The following is a 23,890-nucleotide window of genomic DNA, read 5'->3' as shown; positions in this document are numbered from 1 at the left end:
AGTCAAGGTCATGGCTTTCAGTGGACATCTCCTAATCGGACTCCCCACATAAACATAAACATCTAGTGTTTGCTTATTATCCTAGCTAGCATTTTGATAGTCTTAAACCCGTTGACAGAGCAATCTGAAAATAACCTCAGTGCTCTACGAGAGGCTGAAACTGTGAACGAATTTGCAGACTTAAAAGCTCTCATCACTTGGGGCTTGTGTTCACTAAATTATTTGCCAGCTGCTCTGATAGCCCCATGTTCAGCGTGTGTTACACATCCCCCTCTGTGCCTGACAAGAGAAGATACGCATTGGCTACAGCAACCAGCAAGCAGATTTGGTCTGTTTGCTCAAGCTGTCACAGTTGTGCTCTTAGATGTGCTGGTTCTGGGTCCAAATTCAGAGGGCACAGCAAAAGCTAAAGCTGGGGAGCCAAAGGGGACACAGAGAAAGCAGAGAGGGCAGCACCTTTGTTCTCCTTGGTCAGCTTGTCAGCCATGTCCCAGTGCTCGTAGCTGCGCAGGACGTTGTTGGTGATGTTGACGTGGCTGGCAGCCATGTGGTGGATGCGCTGGGGGATGGTGATGGTCCCCGCCGAGGAAGAGCCGGCAGTGCCCGAGCTGCTTCCAGCAGAGCTGACGGGGGACGGGCTCAGGGACATGGGCGAGGGGGTTTCTGTGCTCCTGCAAGAGGCAGAGAGAAAGTGAGTCCCCCTCACACCCCCCACTTTACTGCCGTCCTAAATGCACTTGGAAAGTTAACTCTGCACCCCAGTAAAGGGGGAGCGTGCAGTTTACCTCCTGACTTTATGAGAAAGGACAGCTTATAAACTGGGAATAACTGAAAAAAAAAGGGATTTAATTCCCCCTTTAAATGAATCTGTTATTTAAAAAAAAAATCTATCATAAAAATAGAGCAATCTTTCAGAGAAAGAAGCATCTCGTAGCTGTAATGATTTTTCTACCTGCTGCCAGAAGCTGCACTGGCAGTTAGAAAACACTCAATGTACAATATTGGCTTATTATCAAAGTAGTTTCTGGAAACCACAATGACAGTTTGCTCCAAAAACAGTCACCACAATAAGTAAAGAGCAAGTCTTAAAAGCACCCTGCAGAGCAGTATTAGGACCTGAGGGTACTGTAGGATTATGAACATCTCCATAGGATTCTTTACGGCTATGGAGATTTGTTCTAATTGCCTACAGTTCATCCACACAGTTCTGCACAGTGCAGTGTTTTAAGTTACCTACTTAGTGAGGCACTAATGTTCTAATATAGATTTTCCTTTAATTCTAACACCATCAATTAGGAATCACCTGCTGGCTGCAGGCAGTGCAGCGGTCAGCACAGCACGCTCTTGTTTAGAGCTGTGTAGTGCTGAATGCTCACAGAACAGCTATTCTCTTTGAAAATATATAGGTTCCTGGATTTGGTCAGGTTGGAAAATACCTTTAAGATCATTGGGTCGAACAGTTAATCCAGAACTATCAAGTCTACCAGTAGCCCATGTCCTCACATGCCGTGTTGACATCAAGACACTTTCAAATACCTCCAGGGAAGGCAACTCAACCACGTCCCTGGGCAGCCTATTCCAGTGTTTGATGACCCTTTTGGTGAAGAAATTATTCCTAATCTCCAATCTAAACCTCCCTTGGTACAACTTGAGGCTATTGTCTCATCACTTGTTACTTGGGAGAAGTAAAAAGAGCCACCCTCCTGCCCAACTTGGTGTCATCCACAAACTGACTGAGGGTGCCCTTGATCCCCTTCAAGATCAAGGGGGCTTCAGATCATCAATAAAGATATGAAACAGTACCAAGCCCTGGGGAACATCATTGGTGACCAGCCCCAGCTGGATGTAATTTCATTCACCCATTTGGAAGCACTTGCCTAAACAAAAGCATTCTATTTGCTGTGGAATACACATGAGATGCAGGGCCAAGACATTCCTGGCACTCTCTGCATGAAGCAAAGAGACCAAAACTCTCCAGACAGGGATGTTGCAACCCCTCCCTGGACATGCAGCTGTAAATGCCTCATGTGTGCAACAGCATCAAGCTCAGTCACTGAGCCTGATCCAAAGCCCAGGACAGAAGGACTTGGCCTCTTGGCTTTAAAGGCCACTGCCAATGGCCCTGCCTGGGCACACACCTGCTGACACCTCAAGGTGCTGCAGGACAGACTGACACGACAGCACAGCCTTGGGCTGAAAGGCATTGATGGCAACAGCTTTTGCTGCAGATTTTCCAGCAGTGCCCGGCTATTACCTGTGCTCAACAACAGGCTCCTGTGATACATTCTTCTTCCAGAGCTGGAGATCACATTGATTTGGCAGCTTGTAGCTTTTTACCCAGCTTATGGGTTAGAGTTTAAGCATGTCCTAATGCACAAATGCTTTATTTTTAAGTCTCAAAACATCCTGGTTACCTGACTTGCCACAGTGCCTTTATTGCACAGAAGAGCTGAACTATACCAGATTAGGTCTGGGAGCAGTTAAAAATGATAACTATCTGAGGAGACCAAGAGTATTTTGTTAGAGCCACTTACAACCAGCTGACGCACTTCTGCCAAATAAAGCACATTGTTCATTGCATTTACCCTGTTGTGCACAGCCATTATTACTGTAGTGAGTCTACTAAATCTCTGTATTTTGTGCTTTCTGTCGCTAGAGGTGGGAAACATTTCTGTAATGAAACCAGAGAAAATTTGTTTCATTGCCAGGATGGAACCTGGGCCAGCTTTGTAGAGGTTCACAACCCTTTCAAACGAGTAGGAAGAAATTCCAGTAAGCCAAGCTGTGATTTTTGATGGATCTGAGATCCTGACTAGATTACACTCCATGCCAATTTGTTAAAAAAAAATATCTGGGATTGCCCCACTGTCCCCCCATCCTGCACCAGGCTGCTGCTCCATCTCCAGTGATGCCATATGCTGGATGGTGTTTGGTCTTTTTTTCTGTGGTGTGTGATTTCTCTTCTCATCTGACACAAATTTGCAGAGGATTAAGAGAAAACTATAGAGCAAGTAGACCTGGGGAAGGCAGAGCAGAAGCTGCCAATGGCAGCACGAGGCCCGTGACAAACCTTGGAGGAACTAGGAGCCACCTGAGATACACAGCAGCTCTGAGCCAGCTGGAGAGATGTTTTCTTCTGAGACTCCACACAGAGGGGACACAAGACCTGAGTGTGGACTGTGGTCTCTGTGTGTTGGGTCACAGGTGTCACAATAATGCTGTTGTAACACGGCCTTGTCACTCAATTACTCTCACGTGTCAAGTGCTTCCTGCCCTGAATAGAAGACAGAGATGTGCACTTTCAGAGCTTTCCTTCCTTATCTCCAAAGTTAGTGGGAAGAGACTGATCAGCTGGGTGTTATGTTAGAAGTGATGCTGACCTGAAGGCTGGGTTTCTGCTGCCTACTCTGTGGCCAGACAAGAATTTTCTCCTCCAGTCAAAACCCACTTATTCTCAATCCTGGACACCTCATAGCTGCTTTAAATAGCGAGGGAGATGTCATCACTTGCAGAGCACACACTTCATAGGGGTCTATTATAGGACAGGAATAAAAGGATAACTTCTGCTCCATGAAATGTTTATGTACAAGCCCCTTCTTAAGGAACAAAAGAGATGTTATGCTCCAGTGGTCTATTTGATCACTAAAACTTTATGTTAACATTTATGTATTTTTATTACAATGCAAGGTTTCACTGACACTTCAAGGCCTGGAAAAACTGGCACATAATGAATAATTTAATTTAGTAGTTGCTTTTCCAGTGTTAAAATATTTTTTCAGTTTTTATTTGAAGTGATTTCTTATTTCATCACTTTAGTTTGTGTTACAATCTATACCTTAATAGAATACCATACATATTCAAAATAACTGAGTATTTGGGGTGTGTATATATACCTATCTATACAGCAAAATATTTTGAATTATTTGAGGCAATATTTCACTTTAAGCAAAATGTTGGAATTTTTGGTTTTGCCCTGATTGAGTACAAAGTCTTGAAAACTTGAGTTCTTCTTGTTCTAAACTTCAACCCCTCCTTTGTTTCCCTGGTGTGTCTAATAGTGATTTCTTCTTCTGAACCACCAGAAAGAGACCATTAATAATAATAATTTTCACCTAGAATTTAGCCTACTCAAATAAAGATGGAAAAAAAGGTGAAGTCCTTCACCTTTGTTTTACTTGTGCCTGGATGTGTGACCAGGACAAAGAAGCAGGAGAAATGTGTGTCAGCTGGCAACAGCCACTGCAAGATAAAGGCAAGGATGCAGCAGCAATGCACCTCCACTGATCATCACTGCATTACCCTGACTTCATATCTGAGGTGAGGGTGTTTTAACGTTAATATGAAGCCACTGATAATTGGCTGACTAAGTGCCTTCACATTTTCATCACGATTATACCTTCAGTTTTATTAAACAGCACTTACCATATATCAATGAAATATTCATTGGTCTTTCATTGCTGAACGAATCATTGAAAAATCATTGCAATGAAGGTTAACTTTACTTTGGCTTCCTAAAGTGTCATAGTACTTGCCAGCTAATTAACTGATATTTTTATGGCCTTCATTTGGCTTGAGAAGTAAACTGTCAAAAGAATTCAGCACAGACCATGTCTGATTTTAGATTTAAGGAGGCTTTGCACACCTGAAGGTGTGATTCAGCTCTTCCTTCCTACCCACACTGGATGGCTCACAGGGGGATCTGACTTAGTCCAGTGGGAGCCCCTCACCCCCATGAACCCAAGGCATCTCTGTGATCAATTCTGTAGCCCAGAAGAACAGTTTCTACATGATACATGGTTGAAATATACCTACAGCTCCCTAAACACCAATCCCATGACCTGTCCTTTGCCTTTAGAGGCAGAAAAACACTTCCCCTCCTTTTGGAACCACTTGTTTCCAGACAGAAGTACTCAGCAGAAAATACTCACTTTCCATTGCCGCCCCAAGGTGAGGGGGCCTGTGAGGCTTTTGAAGAGTTCTGTAAGTACAAAACCAAAATGTAAATACAGGTGATGCAAGTACATGAATACTGATGACACAAGGCTCAACATTCCCCCTTTCCATTGCAAGAGCTACAGTGCATGGAGCAGAAAAGCTCTGCACATTGGTCCCATAATTAAGTGGCTGGTGGATGATTACTAGGTTCCAACCAGTAGCTTGAAAATCATTTGATGAAAGAGAGAATAAATTCCAGTAAAAGCAGATGTAGGTCACAAAGAAGTGGTTTAATTACCACTGAAACTTATTCTACAAAGTAAGTTCTTCAGTGCGAAAATGACTGCTTATCTTTAGAGGGACCTTCGATATTTTAATAAACAACAAAAATAATTTGGCTTGATGCTTTAATGAAATTGATCCCTCCCAAGCTGCTTAGGGAAGGTGGCTTGGGATTCAGATAGTATTATAAATAAAGTTTTTAGTACGGATCTGTTTGAATGCTTTTGTTTTTATATATTTTAGTTGCACAAATTGACTTTCCTTACCTGCTTACTCATTCTGCCTTTCACGTCTGTGTAGCACCTTGTAAAACCCTGTACAAAAAGATTGCCGAGCAACAATAAAGCCCAGGTCTTTCCAGCCTTGCTCAGACTGAGCGGCATCTTAGTTCCCATACAAAGTAGCAGTATCAGGGCTGAGGCTATCTGTGTGTGCCCTCTGAAAACAATCATTCAGCTCCCTTGCTGAGAAGTCAGCACGCACAGTGAAAATTCAATCAAGTTTTACAAGTTCTCTGCAAAGTATTACCCACATTCTTACAGCCCTCATCTGGTTACTGTAATCACTATGTTGCATGGGAGGCACAGAGATTCAGTGGAGCACAGACAGTACCCTTGATTCTGAACCACAGCTCACAGCCCAGCATTTCTGACCAAAGCAGAAAACATTGTCCAAGCCACGGCACTGGCCTGGCCTGGGCAATCCTGCACAGCAGCCACTGCTTGTCACAGAGGGTGTGAGCATGACTTGGGGTGTTTCACAGCACAGAGCATATGGAGGAAAGAGGGACCTAAACTGCCCTGGAAAGTCTTCAGAAATGGAGAAGAAGATTTTATTGTTAATTTTTCCTGTCTGGGGATTGTTCCCAGAAGTACCTGGAGACAAATAATAGCTCTGTCAAGATTAAGACTAGATTTCAATTGGAAGCAGTTATTTGATAATGAAAATATTTAGCAAAAATATTTCAATGACTACTGACAGCATGTTTTTAAAAACATGAAAATCTTCCTCAAACTTTCAGAGGAAATACATCACAGGATGTCACTTTTTCTGATCATAAAACGTTTAAATTCAATTAAAAAAAATTATCACTTTAGTGGTATTTTACTCCAAGTTGCCTCTAAATTTCAAAATTGCTTTCATGATTAAATGGCTATTTTCTGTTTTGAAATCTTAAAAGTATCATTTTGAAGCTTTTAATTGGAAATTAATCAGAACCAGTTCTGTCCACAAATGGTTTCAATTTGGACAAAGTGGCATTTGTGAGGAAAAATATAAAGAACAATTTAGCTGAAAAATTCTTCCCCAGCTCTGCTGTAAACAGTGGGCTGCTTTTCACAGTTAAAATTGTGTAAAAGTTTGAATAACAACTCTATTCAAACAGTTAATCTGTTTCATTTGTATTACAGATTCTTGCTAGTGAACACAGAGAGCATGGTGCAGCAATACAAAACTAACACATAGTTAATAGCTCCCATTTTTTTCTTTTCTCCTCCTGTGCCTTTATTACAGAAAGAACCTGAACATATAATCTGTATACACTCAAACACTGCTCCTAGCAAATGAGCTACAGTGCTCATAGCACACACACTGTAACATTAACTGAAACACTTAGCTTCAACTGCATGCCTATGCCTAGTATTCCTGATTCATCTATTTTATTGTGTTTTTATTTTTTCCTCTGATTTTAATTTACATTAAAAGACATTTTCTTATGCTGGGAGTAGTAAATATGTTCTTTATCTTACCTATTTGCACAGCTAGAGAAAATAAAGTGGCTTTAAGGCAAGAGAATCTCCCCTGCTCCTGCCTTTTTTTTTTTTTTTAAGAAATCATTACTTTCTGCAGAAAAGGTTTATTTGTCTAATAATCCTTTTTTTAAGATACAATCTACACTCATCCTAGATAAAATCTGAAGTGGCTGGAATACATTTCATGAAAATGCTGAGGTTACAAATGTGTGTAGCTCAAATTTTATTTGTTGTGCAAATCCCTGACTGAAAACTCCATGAGCACAACAGAGGCACTCCTAATGGTACAAGAGAGCCTCTATTTAAGCACGAGATTAGGACTAACATTACTGAAGTTGCACAGAGACACACATAGGGGACACATGGGCAGTCAGGACTATGGCTGCTGCCATGGCAGTACTGGAGCTTTACAGCAGAAGGACCATTTTATCACCATTTACATGAAAATATGAAAACTGCAGTGTTAGAGGTTTTTACTGGTTTGCAGTACCAATATGTCAAAGCCTTGAACAAATTCACAAAGGCTGAAAACACCAACAAAAAGAGACTGATGGGCTGACAAGCCAGTATAATTACATAATTATAGAATAATATGTAGTAATAAAGTAAAAGAATTAATGTATGCTTCAAACAGCATTAACCAGTGAAATATAAATATCAAAACCTCAGAGCTGAAGAAAGATTCTATTTCTCTCTTAATCTAGGAACAGTGAGGATTTGTCATTTTTACACATGGTAAAAAGCATTTAACAAGGAAAAACAAAACATTCCCAAGTCATGACCAGGCAAATCTTCAAGATGTAGATAAGGTAATTTGAAGTTCCACAGGAATAAAAGGAGAAATCTCTGAAACTGCAATAAGCTTCAGGAAATCTCACTGAATCTAAAATCTAAACTTAACTAACTACAGCCCAAATAATTACTCTATTATGGTTCATTGGGGGTCAATTCATAATCACTTGCACATTGAAACCTTGAAAGAATCAGAAACTTGCATAAACATTACATGGTGTTGAGAATAATATTATTTTTGTAGAATTACTGAGTATGGTCCTTTGAATCAAGTGACTAATCCAAAAATCCCCCAAATCACTTCTGTCCCCATTCCCTGGCAGCCATCCTGCCTGCATTTCCCAGGGGAGAGGTTAAATGTGGGACTTTTAAGTCATGCAGTTATACTTGTGAGAGCTCTCAGTGCTGGTATGAATTTCATTTAATATCAACAAATTAAACAGAATAAAGATTACCTTAAAATATTCCATCAGAGATCTGGAGTACTTCATAGCATGGTCCTTCTTTAGTTTAAACATTCTCAAGTAGAGAAGTGATAAGCATCGGTAGCTGTGGTAATTAGGAAAGGATTATGTTAATTCCATTGCTTAATGAAACCTATAAACTGTAAAAAAAAAAAAAAAGCTGACCTATATTTTGCAGTTTCTGTTCTAAGGTTACATTTTGAAACATAAGCAAATGAAGAAAAAAAAAAAAGTGGTCTAAAGCATTAAAATCCCATCTTGATAAGAGTATAAATTAGAAGAATAAATGTTTAGTCAGCTGCTGAAGAAATCCATTAGTTATCCTTTAATAGTTTAATGGAAAACAAGAATAATGATCTTCTGTAAGCTGTTTAAGTAATTCAGTACTTTTAAAGTCCTCCTTAAGATTTTAGCTGCTTCTCTCATTGTCGCAAAGGGACTTACCATAAAACTGCTAATTTCTTGTCCCCTTCTGTGGCAGAAGAGCCTGTGAAATTCTTGAGTCTCATTGCATACCTTGTCAGAAAGGTGAGAGATAAGAAATTGAGAGTTAAGATGTTTCCAAAAATAATCAGATATTCTTCTCCAACTGCAACCGTTATTGGTCACAGTGTTCTGTAATGAAGAGATCAATGTAAAACTCAACAGAAAGCATCACTTAAAATCTGGAGGCCTTAAGTAAATCACCAACCAGTTTTTTGGGCCAACAAGGTGAACTATTCTCGGGCATATTAATGATATTATATCCAGCCAACTAGGCTGAGTCCTGCAAACATTTGGGATGAGTGTTGAACAGAAGTGTAAGATCTTGGCCCTATAGGTACTGAAGTGTAAAGTAACATATAATAAGGTTTTACATATAATATTTTGGGCTTGAATACTATCTTCAAAATCCTTCTCATAAATATATTTTATATAGAAAATGGTTTTGCATATAGGAAAGGTCATGTTCACAGCTTTTTCATTATTGGGTTCATTAATTTATGAATCTTGTGTACTTGGTCTTTCCTCTATTTAATTGCTGCTGTCCAGCATTTGGATGATCAAGGATTGAGTATTCCTATTTCCTCTGTCTTTTTTTTCCTTTAACTGAGCACACTCCATTCTATGCATTAGTCTCTTGAAAATCAATTCATCCCATAAAATCATTGTTCTGAGCTGTAATGCAATTTCACAGGTACTTGTGTTAGAATAAGTAATAGGGTTCAGCGTTGCATAAGAAAGTTTTAAGGTATCCAGGCAGTCTTGATGAGCTCTCATTTACAAGGAGGTAATGGACTGCAGGCAGCTGTGCTGCTCTCCCCTGCCTTGCTCTCACCACCCATCCCAGCCCCAGCCTGCAGCTACACCACCCCAGCTGGAGTGCTTCCTCCACATCCTGTCCCACCTGCTCTTGGGTATTGTGGTTCTGGTCAGACTGGATGAATGTAATCAAACACAAAGATCTATGTCTCTTTGGGATTTCAGCATTACCATTAACTTAAAACACATTTGACAGTCAGATCTCCGAGAGTCCTAATCTCTTTGATGCTCCACTTGCTTTCACAAATAGGTGTCTGATGCAAATAGTCAGGGCAGACGCAGCTAAATGCAAAAGGGGGAAATTGTGCTTCTGATGAAGAGAGGAGTAAAAATGAGAAAAATCTCCCTCTATTTGTTATCTCACAGTAAAAAACGATGTTAATGTTAGCAGCTACGCTGAGAAGGCATTGTGTGCACAGCCACATACTTTGGTTGTACATCCAGCACCCACTGTAGCTCACAAGAATTGTGTCCTGGTCCATGGAGTTTTACTGAGCCTGTACCAGCCTGCTGCTCACCTGGGCAATCACCTTTTGTCCATGTGTGACCACTGACAGCAATTAAATGGACAAATCAGTCTCACTGGCTGCTACAAGATGCTACACGCAACAGCTGGTGAACTAAACTCTACTTTTGGTGGTAGGTGGTAGAATTAATCTCACCTGACTTAAGCTATTTATATATTGGAGATCTACTATAACATATTCTCCAGGTTCTTCCACAGCCAGAAGCAGTTCAGGTGCTGCTTCCATGCCAAGGTCTATCTGTCCCACAGCCTGCAGCAGGACTGTGCCAGGAGCAGCAAGGCAGCAGGGCTGTTGATGCTGAAGAGTGCCAATCACCCCAGGATACAGCTGTGCCCTCATCTGACTCCCTGCAGGTCCTGCCCTTTCGTGAGCCACTTCTGGAGCTGCCATTCTCTGACTTAACTGGTTCACATGTTATGGGTGAACAAAGCTTTTTTGTCTGTGCACTCTGAACAGACAGACTGTTGGACTGAGGAGCAATGATTTCAACTGGGCTGTGTGGTTTTCTTAAAAAAACCAAAAATAAATGCAGGCTCCTATGAAGAAGTGTTCCTTTCTTTAAAGAATATTTCTTTAAATACAATTTATTCTGCCATGCAGCTGCAGCTGTGTAGCTCAGGCCACACTGTCAGACTGCAGGATGATTTGGGCACAGCAGAGCAGAGGCAGGTGGCTCCTTTTTTAAGTCCTCTGCTCTCCAGGATGGAGAGGATGGATCAAGTGTTGAGTGAACATAATTTTTTTTCTTGAGTGATTTCTTTAGATTTGCTTCTTCCCTTTATGAAGTGTAAAATGTAAAAACCATGTTTTTATATATTTAACAGGCATATTATTTACCTGATAGTAAGAGCTTAAGATTTGATAAATTTTATTATGCAAATACCTACTTATTCAAAATGTTAAACATGCATTATTTTGGCAGTCCCTGATAGCTAATTTGGCATGTTAAAAAAAACCACCGTTGACATATTAAAAACCAAATATTTAGGGCTTGATTTGCCTCTTTTTCTTTCACTTCTGCAAACTCCCAGTAATTGCACTGACATTAACAAGGATGTTCCCAGCGTACACTGGGGAAAGCAAAGGTGCATCACAGTGAAGAGGAAAAATCCTGTTGTTCTACTTACAGGTAAATTTAAGCCTCCTTGATTTCACTTTGATAATTTGCTCAAGTAAAGCAAAGTTAGTAACTCAGGAGACTTATTTCTATGGACCCAACACTACGAAACAGTAAGGAGGCAGTAGCAGATTTTCGAATAATAATTCAGACATTTTATTAGTATGTAAAGACTCTCTTATCCATATTCTAGCCTATGAGTCTCCAAAACTGTATTAAAATTAATTCAGCTGGTTCACATTCCTGTAACATTAAAAATACACTGTTTTCAAGACAATATATGCAGAAGCTTCCTCTCTGGCTATAATCTTTTATCTCAAGTTTCAGCTTTTCTCTTTTTTAACAGCCAAGTTATAAACCTCTAAAAACCAGGGTTTGTAATAGAAATCCTGATAGACTCCCTTTAATGTTTAGAATTATAAAACTACACCTTTTAAAAGACAAGTGTCATTGCCAAACAGTGAAATTACTATACTTTACTTCCACCCACTACATTTCAATTTTAATTTTATGAATATTGCAAATTATAACACTCACATTATAACCTCTAAAGGGGATAATTTATAAAAGCAGTGTCCATCAATTATAAATTTTCCATGACATTAATAAAATGGCAAGAACTAATTATGATGACTTCTGAGATGAAGATGCCTTGGACAAATCATTAATACGTTGAAATGGTATTTTTTAAAACATAGCAGGTTCTAATTATGACTGAAATGAGATGATGAAAATGATCACAGAAAGGACATTAACCTGATGAGTTCCACAGTCTCTGAGTACATGGTGTATGGAGATTTAGCTTCTAATGGATCTCGCTCCATAGCGTTCCCGCACTCGATGAAGGAGAGGGCAGCATCAGCATAATTCACTGCTTTACCAAACTTCTCCAGCTGAAATGGGAATGACACTGTCAAGAAAATCCTTCAGCTTTGATTTCTAGGTGGGCAGATTATTCTACAAAGCAACACTAGCTTTAGGATGAAAGCAAAGCAACACTGGTAGTTAAGAATGAATTTATACAATAATTGAGGCAGGAATTATGTTTTTACCAAAACTTTTCAGGGTTCTATGTGGCTGAATGGTCCACAGAGGAAAGTCAGTGTATGTCCACTGACATCAGGGATTTACACAGGCAAGAAAGGGCACTGAGCATGTTTGTGCACATCCATACTGCCCCTTGACAGATGAACTAAGTTTGAATGTCACTATGCAAGGGTTAAGTAACAACTCCATGCCATTTGGCTAAAGTCATATTCTGTGTTAACTGTTGGTCAAAAAAAAAAATCACATCACTTATATGATGAGTAAAAGAGCAGGAAAAAAAAAAGGGAGACAATATAGCACTGCTTAATATTTCATTTTACTAGGATTTTATTGCAAAAGGTTTTAGCCCTCGTAATGGTTGTGATTAAACTGACTTAGACATACTGATTTCTTTTTTTATGTGTAATGAATATTATATATGACATTTTTATAGTATGCACTTTATAATAGTATTTAACATTTTCAGTTTTTGATAGCTGAATGTAAGAATTCTACTAATGTGGCATTTGATATAGGAGATCCAATATACTTTAAATAATTTAAAAATGTCTTTCTATGTCTCTATCAAAATATTTTTGATGCATCTGCATATGTTTCCATTCACAAAGCAGAAGCCTATTCTCACAATGTACTAAACAAAACATTTATTATTGGTCCAAGGTAAAAGTATACTTGTCTTTGTGACTTCTTCTAAGCCATAACTAGTTCTCTCTGCCCACCTTTAATTTCAAGTACTGCTCTAGTGCATTGATTACATACAGAGCCTTTGTATAATTGATAGGTATTAAATGAATGATCAGAAAAAGGGAAATGTTTCTGACTGCTCCCTCTCTATTCCAGTGGCTGCTTCTCAGCATATTCTTCAAATTCCTTTTTTCACTTTGAAAGAATTTCCATTCATTTTGGAAGACAAAAAAGTCTTCCACAGATGACTTTTTGTGGTATGGAAAAAAGAATCTGGCTGCAAGCAGATTTAGTAGAGACACAGAATTTGAGCCAGGAATGGGATCCGATTCTCTGAAGAAGGTGGAATTATTCCAGCTCGTCACATCTCAGACAGGCACACAGTGAGGTCTCCAAGATCTCTTCCATATGGTACAGCAAGTTGCCACTGCAGCAGCCCACCCAAATTAGCTGATCCCTTACTGCAGCCCCAGACAAGGAGAGGTTTCCATGGGGTCACTCCCGTAAGACATGAAATGTCCTGCCCTTCACCAGAAATCTATTTTCTCTACAAGCTCAGGAACACTGCTGCCACACATCTCATTAACATTTGCTGACACATTTTGAGGTCACATGCATTATCTTTCTAGCCACTGCAACACATCTTTCAATGCTGCCTGTGCTCTGTCATGTCAGCACCAAGTAACCAGCAGCAATTGTTTCCATAGGACAAGTAACACTATGGGATTGCACACCAAATGTGTTACATGGAGATTATTTGCGTGCAGCTGCATTGGGTGGAAAAAAAAAAAAAAGACTTGAGATCTAAATAGCAGAAGGAAAAAGCAGATACTTTGTTCATGGACATTTATGCCTGCCAACAAGTTGATCACAGTGGATGGCCTCACATCAGGACACTCGGGTTGTCAAACTGTGTGTGGCAGGCAGGATGGGCCTGTGGGCAGCAATGGGATGTGCTGTGCCTGCTCCTCTTGGTGCTGCTTGAGAAACACCCCTGATCCTGCAGGCACAGGCTCAGGTGAGAGCACAGGAGAGGGGTCAACACCTTGTGAGCGTGTCCAGCTGCAGAGGGAGGGAAACTGACAGAGCGTGTTGAGATCATCGGGAGCCTGAGCCTGTAAATATTTGCTAGCATGGAGCAGGTAGCCCTGTGCCAGCACCACGTGTGCTTTGTTTAAAGGTCACCCAGCTGTGGGAGGTGTTGTGAGACGCCAGGCTGTGGCTGGACGTGCCCTGCCGAGCTGGCTGGAAGCCATCAGGCCACCTCCTGTCAGTGGGCATGCTGGGAGGGATGACTGTCACCTTGCTGACAGTCACAACAGGTGCCAAAACCCTGAACCCACCCCACACAGAAAACACTTGGAAACACTGCGCCCCAAGCCAAAAGGGAGCCTGCAGAGCTGAAGCAGACAGCTTGAAATGTCACCTCTCCTTCAGCTCACTGACAGCAGAGGGAGAGACTTTTTTGTTTCATTACTTTGCTTTTTAAAAACATAGCATGTAATTGTTTTTTTTTGTTTGTTTGTTTGTTTTGTTTTGTTTTGTTTTGTTTTGTTTTTCTGAGCGCAAAATAAATGTCTGATGGGTAATGATAGAACATACATGCAAAACCCCCAGAAATAATAAAGTTGAGACGTGAACGAACACATCTCTTTGAGGGGCAAAGTGCATGGCCACACTCCATTTTAGACATCTTAGTTAAATTAAGTAGAGGAAGCAAGTTCCACTAAGTCTTCATGAATGAGCCACTGTTCTGCACCCTGTGTAGCATACAGGAGGCAAAGTCCTTTCCTACAAAGCAAACGTTTATTAAAGACACCTCAGAACTGGCATAGCTTGTATAGAACAAACCATGGTAGAATACAATCGGTCAGATTACAGAGTTTTATCAAAATCCAAACATTTGGCATAATTAGGCCAATCTTACTGTAATTTCATCTGGGGTAAAGCAAGCAAAAAAGCTTTCCCAGCATTGAACTACCTCACTACCAGATTTTTTGGGAATAAGTGTGTTGAGACTTTCTTTATCAGCCTAAAACCACGCAATAAAAATGAATGTAGTACATAAAAATGAATTGTTTCAGATTTTAAAGAATCAGATTGGAAATATCAAACAGTTTTACCACATGATAATGGGGTGTGAGGTGATTTGCCTGTCTTTCTTCTATGGAATATTTCATCACTTCTGTTTTAGGTTCAAAATGAATAGAAAAACAAATTTCAAATACACGTCAACTTTCATAAAACCATCTTACATACTTCATAAACAGCATGATTGTTGCTTCCCCTTGGAAGAAACACCAGCTATTGTAAGTAGCTTTCTTTCGGGAACAAATACTTAAAAGTTAGGAATGGCATTCAGGGTTTAACTTGTGCACAGTGTGTTTATGGAGCACAAACTGAAGCACAATTTAGTCAGTAGCAGAGTTCCTCTTGGTCTGAGAGGCTTTAGATCTTGTGCAATAATGTTCAGTTTTAAGCACTGAGTTCCACAGTGGAAAGAGACAAAAAAAACCTGTGATAACCTACCAGTGCATCTGCTTTATGCTTCAGCTTCTTAGCCTCTTGCATGTAATAATCTGCATTGTGCAGCCTAGAGAGACAAAATCAATTAATTCAAGTCTTTGCTTTCATATAGCTGGACAAATGTTGTTTGAAAAATACTGCTGACTGCTTTAAAGAAGAATTTTGACATATATGCCCACTTATCTTATTAAATCTTAACCTGATATCAATCTGAAGCTGCTGTATGCAGAGATATGATGGGTGACCAGAATGTTAAATAAGTAGCTGTAGAAACTGGCTGCCCAAAGGACCTATTAATGTGTGCTGAACAGAGGAAAAGGAAAAGTATTTTAAACTAATTAAGTATAAGAAGTTTCCATTAGAGGAGCTAAAAAAAAAAAAATTAAGAAGAATTACTGTGAACCAACATTCATGATCTGAAAACATTTATCAACAGAATCTTCATTAATCAGTGACAACAGTTCATTTGCCAAGATTAAAACTGTGTGTGCCTTTGTGCAGCACTATCCACACAGGTGCCCAATGCCAGTACTGTAATCAAAGATATTCTCTTTCACTGGGACCTCTGCTTGCACAAAAATCCCAATCACAGAGCACAAAGTCAATAAAACTTACACATCATCAAATGTTATTTTGGGTCTTCTGGGCTCAGAATTCCCATTGGAAAGCGTTGGCATTGCAGACCAGATGTCTGGTTCTAGATGGCTGGTGTCAAGAAGAGTGTTGGCTGTGGGTGTACTGTGAGATTCTTCCTCCTAGGAAACACAGGACTGTTATTCATACTTCAAAAAAACATCTTCCAACAATATAAGTGCTCACATCCATCCTCCCTGCCAAAAAACCTTCCCAACAAACCGAAGGCTAATGCACAAAGCCCACCTACCTTCATGTCACCTCACCAAACCACCCTTCCCTTCTTTGTAACATGAGCCTAAAAGATTAATTAGGGAGTATGACTCCACTTCTGAGCTCTCACCTGAACTCAGTAATTTACTTGAGGTGTAAGTTTTAGGTGGATACCATGGTGATACTGACTAGAGACACTGGTTAAAGCAAGGGTGGGGAGATCTAATGGGCCAGGCTAGATCTAAACTCAACTTCTTCAAGGTGTATCACACTAATGTAAACTTTATTCTATATTCCTAGGAGCTAACTGTTAATGTGGCTGAAGAGTCTGCTTGGATTTCAGCAGGGAACAATTTCCTCTCTTGCTACAGAAAGAAGAATGGAAAGCAGAAGTCAGTTGTGACTTTGCAATGATTAAAACCAGAAGCATAACAGAGATTTTAAATCAGGCAATTGCAACTTGCAAGCTTGGTCCCCAACCAGATAAACTAAATTACAGATGAACCAATGAACTAGGGAAAGAAATCTAACATATTTTAGGGGAAAAATATTTCTTGTATCAAGATAATAGATTAACCAAGGATAAATCTGACTAGAGATGCTGGGATGAGAGGAAGAGGCCCTGCTGTTTACACAGCACTGTTTATTTGCTGACATATGCAGTTCATTTTGGCACTGATTTCAGTTGAAGGCGTGTGTATTACTGGCGCAGCTTGAAGTGACACAATGATATCAGAAAGCAACAGGGATGAATGAATAAGGTGAAGTGATTTGTCACCTACAATTCAATGCAACTTGTGAGTTTTACTATTACAGTTCAGGGTAACAACCTCTCTCAAAGTGGTGAACTGTGAAAAATGGGGCTATGCATGGCTTTTTCTGTGGCAGAATTTTCTTCTTGTCTTTTAATTTTGATAGTAATACTAAGATACAGTTTGATAATATAAAGTAAGGATGGGCTTGAAACTCTAGAAGAAGGACTATTTTCTAAAATGGGCCAAAACCCTGGAGTTTCTCTGTTTTAACCTAAAAAGAGGACGACAAACTAATGTGAAATTTTAGGTTGTTTTAGTGAATTTGATATGCAGTTTTGGATCTTTTTCATGTATTTTCAGAAAAACACCCTACCTGAATCTGGTGAAAAGCCAGCAACAAAGAACTGTCTCTGTGAGAACCACTGATGGGGAGATGGCCCTAACAATGCGATATTCTAATATTTACAAATTGTCTAAAAGCTTATAAATAATTAATGAAGATTAAGCACAAATAAACCTTACTGTTGTGAGCCTGAAAACTTGAGAGAGGTTATTACCATGCTGAGTGTACTATGGACAGAAATACTTAGTTATATTTTTATTGTCTGTTCAGTTTAGGCCATAATATTCAGTACAACTACAGTGCTTAATTCTGGCTGAAAATTTGGGGCAGTTATTCAGGTGATATTCTGGAAGTTTTATTTTCAAAATGTAAGTGTTGCAGCTACAGAGTTAAGAGACTAATTTCAAATAGCTGATGGCTACAAAAGCTCTTCTCTGAGGCTCAGGGTCCAGGTGCTTCAGGGAATGATAGACAACACCAAGCAGATGCCTAATGCTGACCTAAAAATGGAGCTTGCAAGAGCTGTTTATGCCTGGCTCTGCAAAGATCCGCTCCCCCTGAGTGAGCCTACATAAGCATTTAGAAATTCATACTGTATGGAAAAAAAAATCCAACAGAATAAAGCTGAACTCTTTTCATTTTATCTTGTTCACCGTCACCAACTGAGGCTGGTTACTTACACAGATTCCTTTGGGGTTAGAAGAAGATTTATTTTCATTCTTCCTGTGTTTAGAAACAGAGGAGGAAGAGCTGCTGGTCTGTGAGGTGTTTGTGACAGTGGGCTCCTGGCTGAAGGAGCTGTTGTCACTGCTGTGCCGCCGGTGCACAGGATCGTCCAAGAGTGGGGACAAGGGAGGAGGGAACAGCTTCTCTTCTCTTTTCTTTGTCACCTTCTTCACTGAGCTACTGCTGCTCCTGGGACACACAGAAAAACCAGTTGCAATTCAAGAATATTGGTTAATTCTCCACAGCACAAAGCCCTACATTTTATTTACTGAGAAGCCAGCTCTGCCCTCCAATCTGTCCTGCAGTCCCGTGCCCTCCATGGTAATGCACAAGGGGACAGCAGTGAAAACAGAAGAGCTGCCTCTGCCTTTTCAATGACTGCAGAAACCTTCTGCTTTGGAGGACAACTTGCAGTGCATTAGTACAAATTGCACCCAATTTAAATGCTAATTTGAGTCAGTCTTCATTTGAGAGGTCATAGAGGTTCTGACTCAGCAAAGTGCTGGAAAGTTTTATGCACGGGTTTAGTTCCTTTGACATCAAGTATGACTATTTATGTGTTTAACATTAAGCATCTTTTTAAGAGGTGGATTAGGGCTCACATAAGCAACCTTTGCAAAAAAACCCAAACAGCACATGGCAGCATATGAACCAAAAATAGAATTTATAACAACTACAAAAATGATAACCATAACAATAACAAGATAATAATTATTTAACCCCTAGAATAAAGCAAATGTTCAACACTATATTAAAATGATACATTGTAGCTGGCAAAAGCCCTCGAGCAAATATTGGTTGATGAATTGAACGTGATTCAGAAAATGAATGTGGTTTTGACATGAAAGCTCAAGTAACCTGATAATCTATTGTCTGTTTTATGTACAGAAATTGCTAGCTGGCTAGCAATGGCAGCTGTGATGCACAGTAAAACCAGGAAAAAAAAGCCAACCTAGTAGACCTTTCTCCACTCAAATTAATCAAAAAAGAAAAACCCAAGCTCAAGACTTCACTGACTGTTTAACATGTTAATCAACTCATAGATTTTTATTTCAGGTATTGTCCCAGCTCAGTCAATGAAGATAACCTAAATTTTAATCTTTTGTTAGACATGTAATATTGCTCTACATGACCATTTACTTTTCATGATTATTGACTAAAATTTCAATAATAAATTAAGTCAACAAGAATTTATGTTTTGTTCCCACTTTCAGTCAGTGTCAGGAATTATTGATCTCCTTTGCCTCAAAGTAACCTGGGAAAGAGGAGAAGGCGACCCAGGTTTCCTTACTTCTCGTTTAGGGGCTCTCATTTCAGTCTGGTCTCTTCTGCAGTTTCACTGACAGTAACAATAGCTATACCTCGGTCACTGCCCTGCTTGGGACCTTTGGTAATACAGAAATATTTTAGCCTTATCTGTGAAACCACAGAGTGAAATCAAACAAATTTCTCATGTTTTATAGCTCCTCTACCCAAAACTACTTTAATTCAACTGAAGCAGAGTTAAAAATATCTTATTTGAAACTTTCTGATATTAAAGATCTTCAGACTGAAGAAATAAATCAAGCTCAAATTCATATTGCCTTATGGATGGATGCTGTCCTTCTTGGAAAACACATGGGTCTGAAGAAGATCAAAGGCAAACAACCATGTTGGACTACACTGGCAGTTCTTGGAGGAGACTGATTTTATGCACATGTGGTCTTGCAATATGTCCTCCAGAAAGTTCTCACTCCATCTGTTCACTTTCTGACTCCCAAAGGGCATTTTGGAATTCAGACAAGTTACCATAGTTATAGCTAACAACACTCTGTACTTTTTCCAGAGGAAAATTTTCCAAAAAGGGTGTGCACTGCCCTGACAAAGCATACACGTGTTCTTGGATTGTACAGCAGCGAAGAAGACACAGTTAACCCACAGAAGCACCCAGGAGCAGAATCTAAACCCTCTGCCTCCCAAGCACATGCTCAGCGAACCGTGAGCATGCATACACAGGGGGAACACAGAGCAAAGTGCTTTTCTGTGCCACTGTGCATGTAGGAGTTTCTCCACTATTTAAAACTTCACTATTTAAAATTTCACCAGTTCACTTCATCTTTGGGCTCAGATATAAGATGGGGCAAACCAAGGAACAGGTGCAGCTACTCAACTCTGGCACATAAATCACTCTGTGGCTTAGAACAATTAACCACAAAACAAATGGCTCTAGAGGATATTTTTTCTACATAAGTTACGTTTAACTTCACCCCCCCATAAATACAGTTTTAATTGTCAGTTGGATTTTTTCCTTTTCTTTCCCTTGCCCACTTAATTCTATAGGTTTTTGCAGGAATTAAGCTGATAATTTATTTAGCAATGTTACCTCCCTCTGATTTACACTAAAGCATTTATGCTAACAATAACCTCCATGAAATAGGTTGTTACCAGCAGTTAACCAGATTGTCACTTTGCTTTGGGCTGTTAATGGCCTAAGAAACTGGTCTTTGATTGCAGGAATCGCTAATTTTGAATGAATTTATTGCAATAATTACTGAGACTCAATGGTTTTATTTGCTGACATGATTGTTAGTTAAAATATATTTAAAATCTAGGGAGAAACACAAAGTGCACTGAAAAACTACAAGCAGAACTGATGGCCTTGTGGCTGCAGGGTTTTAATCTTTTGTGTCTAAAACAGGCCAATTATCAAAGAAGGAGTAGGTTCCCCATCTGCCTTTTTTTTTTTTTTTCAGCCTGGTTTGTTTTAGGGCAGCAAGCAAGCAAGCAAACAGGCAACGAGAAGTCATTGCATGAAGAAAGGAGAATTTCCAGCTACTCTCATGTTTCAAGCTGCTTTTCTTTGCCCTTTTTTTAATCCACTCTTTGTGGTATGCAGTGGTATCTCTGGCCTGGTGAGACAAAGCCACTGTCTATACCAGGAACTTGGCTTTCCTTCCCCTCTCCTCCCCCAGCCCACAATGAAATGCTGCACATTGATGATGTATCTGACTTTCTGCAGGGGTTCACAGGGAAAGGTCACTCCCACATCAGCCTGGACCATATGGCAGCACCTGAATGGAGCTGAAGTCATTGTCATAGATGTGAAGGCTGCCTGTGCCATGAAGGAGCCCAATGAATGCTGTTCTGACTATCCAAGGGACCAGCTAATATGTATTGCCAAGGAGAGGTGCATCTTCAACTAAAGGTCAAACAAAATAGAATGGGAAATTTTGAAAAACAAAAATGCAGAAATGCTTGCCTCAGACAGATTTCTAGCATGCCTGCTAAATGGTGGGCATGTTTCACTGGTATGAGTCCAGTTTGACTCACAGTTTGCATCAGCAAATAATTCCCTGTGTTGCTACAAAAAGCCAAATACTGGTGAGTATTTGGTGAGTCCAGTCTCTGTCTGGACTGGGTCTACCAACCAAATATTCATATATCAATGGGATTCAGCAGCACATACAATTAATGCTTAAATTAAAATTTCTCTGTCAAGGAACTAAATATAAATAAATAATCCTTTGTTGCAAAGCAGGCAGCTGATCTGACAAAAAATCAGCTTCACTGAAGTGCTTCAATGTATTCCTATAAACACACTGAAACACCTATTCCTTCATTTGCTGTAAGTATCAGAAATAAGGAAAATACAGTGGCAATAGTTTGAACAGTGTATTTTAAGTGTCAGGTCAGATTTTGGAAAAGGCATCAGCCCCTGAATATGTGAGGGAAGAAACAGAGAGGTAATTATGGCTTATGCAAAGACTACATAATACAAACCTGCTCTCTGGTTGTGCAAATGCTTTTTGAGTTCACAAGTGGCCATTTGAAATTTCTAAACTCAAATTATACATGCAATCACAGAAACTTGTGGAAATTAGGCATATAATTGCCCTTATTAGACATGTGACCCTTTAAAGATTAATTGTGCATCTTTGCTTGCTTTATTGAGTCCATATATTTAGGGGAAGATTATAAAGAAATGTATCCAAGTGCCTAAACCACAGCAAGGGAGGCAATGGGAGCTGTGAAAGCACAGGTGTGACCTATCTTTCGCTGATTGCTCCAGATTCCTGAATGCCTCCAAATTTTGGCCCAGATCGTGGTCTTTCTGTCAAAACACTCTTGTACCTTTAAAAAAGCCTAATAAAAATCTCATGTCTGCCTTGGGGAACTTGGCTTATTGGCATAGGGATCAAATTCTAATAGGAGAGACCAAAGTTTCCTACTAAGTGACAACATCCACCATGGGACTAAACACCTCCTTAAGGGATGAAGATCATCATCACACCTGTAGCTGACTCACCCTCATTTCGTAAAGTCCTTATATAGACAGTTCTAAAAGGAAACTTAGAACTTCTGGGAATAAAAGACCAAATGGCAAAGCCTGTCTTTCAACCTTTTACCCCTGAAAAGTTATTTTTCCCCATGGCCTTGAAAACTGGACTTTCTTCTGCCTCCCCTTAAAAATTTACTCAACCCTCTGGAGAACAGAATCACTCCTGACTGCTTAAAGATTTCTAGGGAATTGTCTTCACACAGTTCATCCAGCTCCCTGATCTTTTGGGAAATACATTGGTCTATATTCAGTTGCATGTGTCTGGGAGTTGAAAACCTGAACTGAAAATCTGAATCAAAAAAAGTATTGCATTTTCTTCAGGCAAACTGAGGAAACACTAGTAACAACAAATGCAGTGTGATCCAGGTCTCACCGAGGTGCAAAAGAAGTCAGAAAATTTTGTTTCAAAACTTCAGGCAGATGAGAGAAAAAGCTAGTATATGGAAATAACTATTGATGGACACAGTTACGTTTTAACAGAGTATAGCCAAGGGTTGAAAGCTCTGAGGAATCAAATTAATGACCTGGAAAACAAGCTCAAATTAAGAAACATCAGGTTGGGGGTGGATCCTTAGGGCCTGATGGTGACAAGAATAGAAAGATTTTTTTTAATGGATTGTGGAGGCGTTGGGGATGGATAATCCTTGATTCCTTCTACTGCTAATTGTATATCTAGCAATGACAATCAGGCAACACCCATCATGATGTTTATCAAATGTGCAACATGTTACAGATCCCACTGTAACTTTCAACTCATCTTCCTTTTCCAGACTCCAACTCTGATTTTCTCAGTGCCTGAATGAGGGGTTAATTGACAGACTGAGGTTACTCCATATTGACACCAGAATGAATAAAATTATGCTCAACTTTTTTTAAGGATTTTAAAATTAGCGTGCTATTTCATAACTTAATTTTGAACCTTATCTAAATTTAGCTATATTATCCTCAAATTGTTTTTAGAAGCACGCTATGATTTTTTGCTTATCCTAGTGCAAAGCAGAAAGAAGCACCTCATCTCAAAATCACAGAAGCATGAAATAACAAAAAGGAATTGGACTCTTTGGCTATTTATAGAATGTTAACCTTGTGACTCTATAATCAGAATCATTATTTATTTGGCACCTGTTTGTTCAAGCATTATAGCCATCTCTGACAGACACTCTGAAAGGCACAAACTACTGGATGGTCTGTCTGCTGAGATACAAAGCAGATGTCTGAGACACCTGGGATGGTGGCCCCTGGCATTGCTGTATACACAGGTAAAACAGTGAGGCAATTTCACTATTTTGTTCAGTAAAACTGGGAACTGTCTCTCATGAAAATGATTTCAAAAAATTAATTCCAGGCAAACAAATAAATCCCACTTTTAGCAGGATTCTCTGTCCACAGCGGTTAAAGGTAACAGAGGCAATAAAGAACATTGAAAGGAGGCTGAAGAGCACACCAGGATTGTGGCAGCATTCTGAAGTCTTGCA

At 39.7% G+C, this 23,890-nt stretch overlaps 1 protein-coding gene across 5 annotated transcripts in view; it reads right to left on the bottom strand.

Moving 5' to 3' along the window:
• AFF2 (ALF transcription elongation factor 2) overlaps positions 1–23,890 on the bottom strand; it is a 359,389-nt gene that overhangs the window by 13,261 nt on the left and 322,238 nt on the right. For 4 of the 5 annotated variants that reach the window (XM_053989974.1, XM_053989970.1, XM_053989971.1 and 1 more), the window contains exons 13-21: positions 18,052–18,286; positions 16,043–16,182; positions 15,431–15,494; positions 11,927–12,063; positions 8,669–8,740; positions 8,216–8,309; positions 5,484–5,531; positions 4,929–4,978; positions 457–671 (exon numbers count right to left, since the gene is read on the bottom strand). In XM_053989974.1, coding sequence (XP_053845949.1) covers positions 457–671; positions 4,929–4,978; positions 5,484–5,531; positions 8,216–8,309; positions 8,669–8,740; positions 11,927–12,063; positions 15,431–15,494; positions 16,043–16,182; positions 18,052–18,286 — 1,055 coding nt within the window. The remainder of the gene's footprint in view (positions 1–456; positions 672–4,928; positions 4,979–5,483; positions 5,532–8,215; positions 8,310–8,668; positions 8,741–11,926; positions 12,064–15,430; positions 15,495–16,042; positions 16,183–18,051; positions 18,287–23,890) is intronic. The other variant, XM_053989973.1, reaches the window with a different exon arrangement.

The sequence above is a fragment of the Vidua macroura genome, chromosome 14 (genome assembly GCF_024509145.1).
Source record: "Vidua macroura isolate BioBank_ID:100142 chromosome 14, ASM2450914v1, whole genome shotgun sequence".
Lineage (NCBI taxonomy): Eukaryota > Metazoa > Chordata > Aves > Passeriformes > Viduidae > Vidua > Vidua macroura.
The sequence above is the reverse complement of the archived record's forward strand: the minus strand, read 5'-3'. Positions and strand labels throughout refer to the sequence as shown.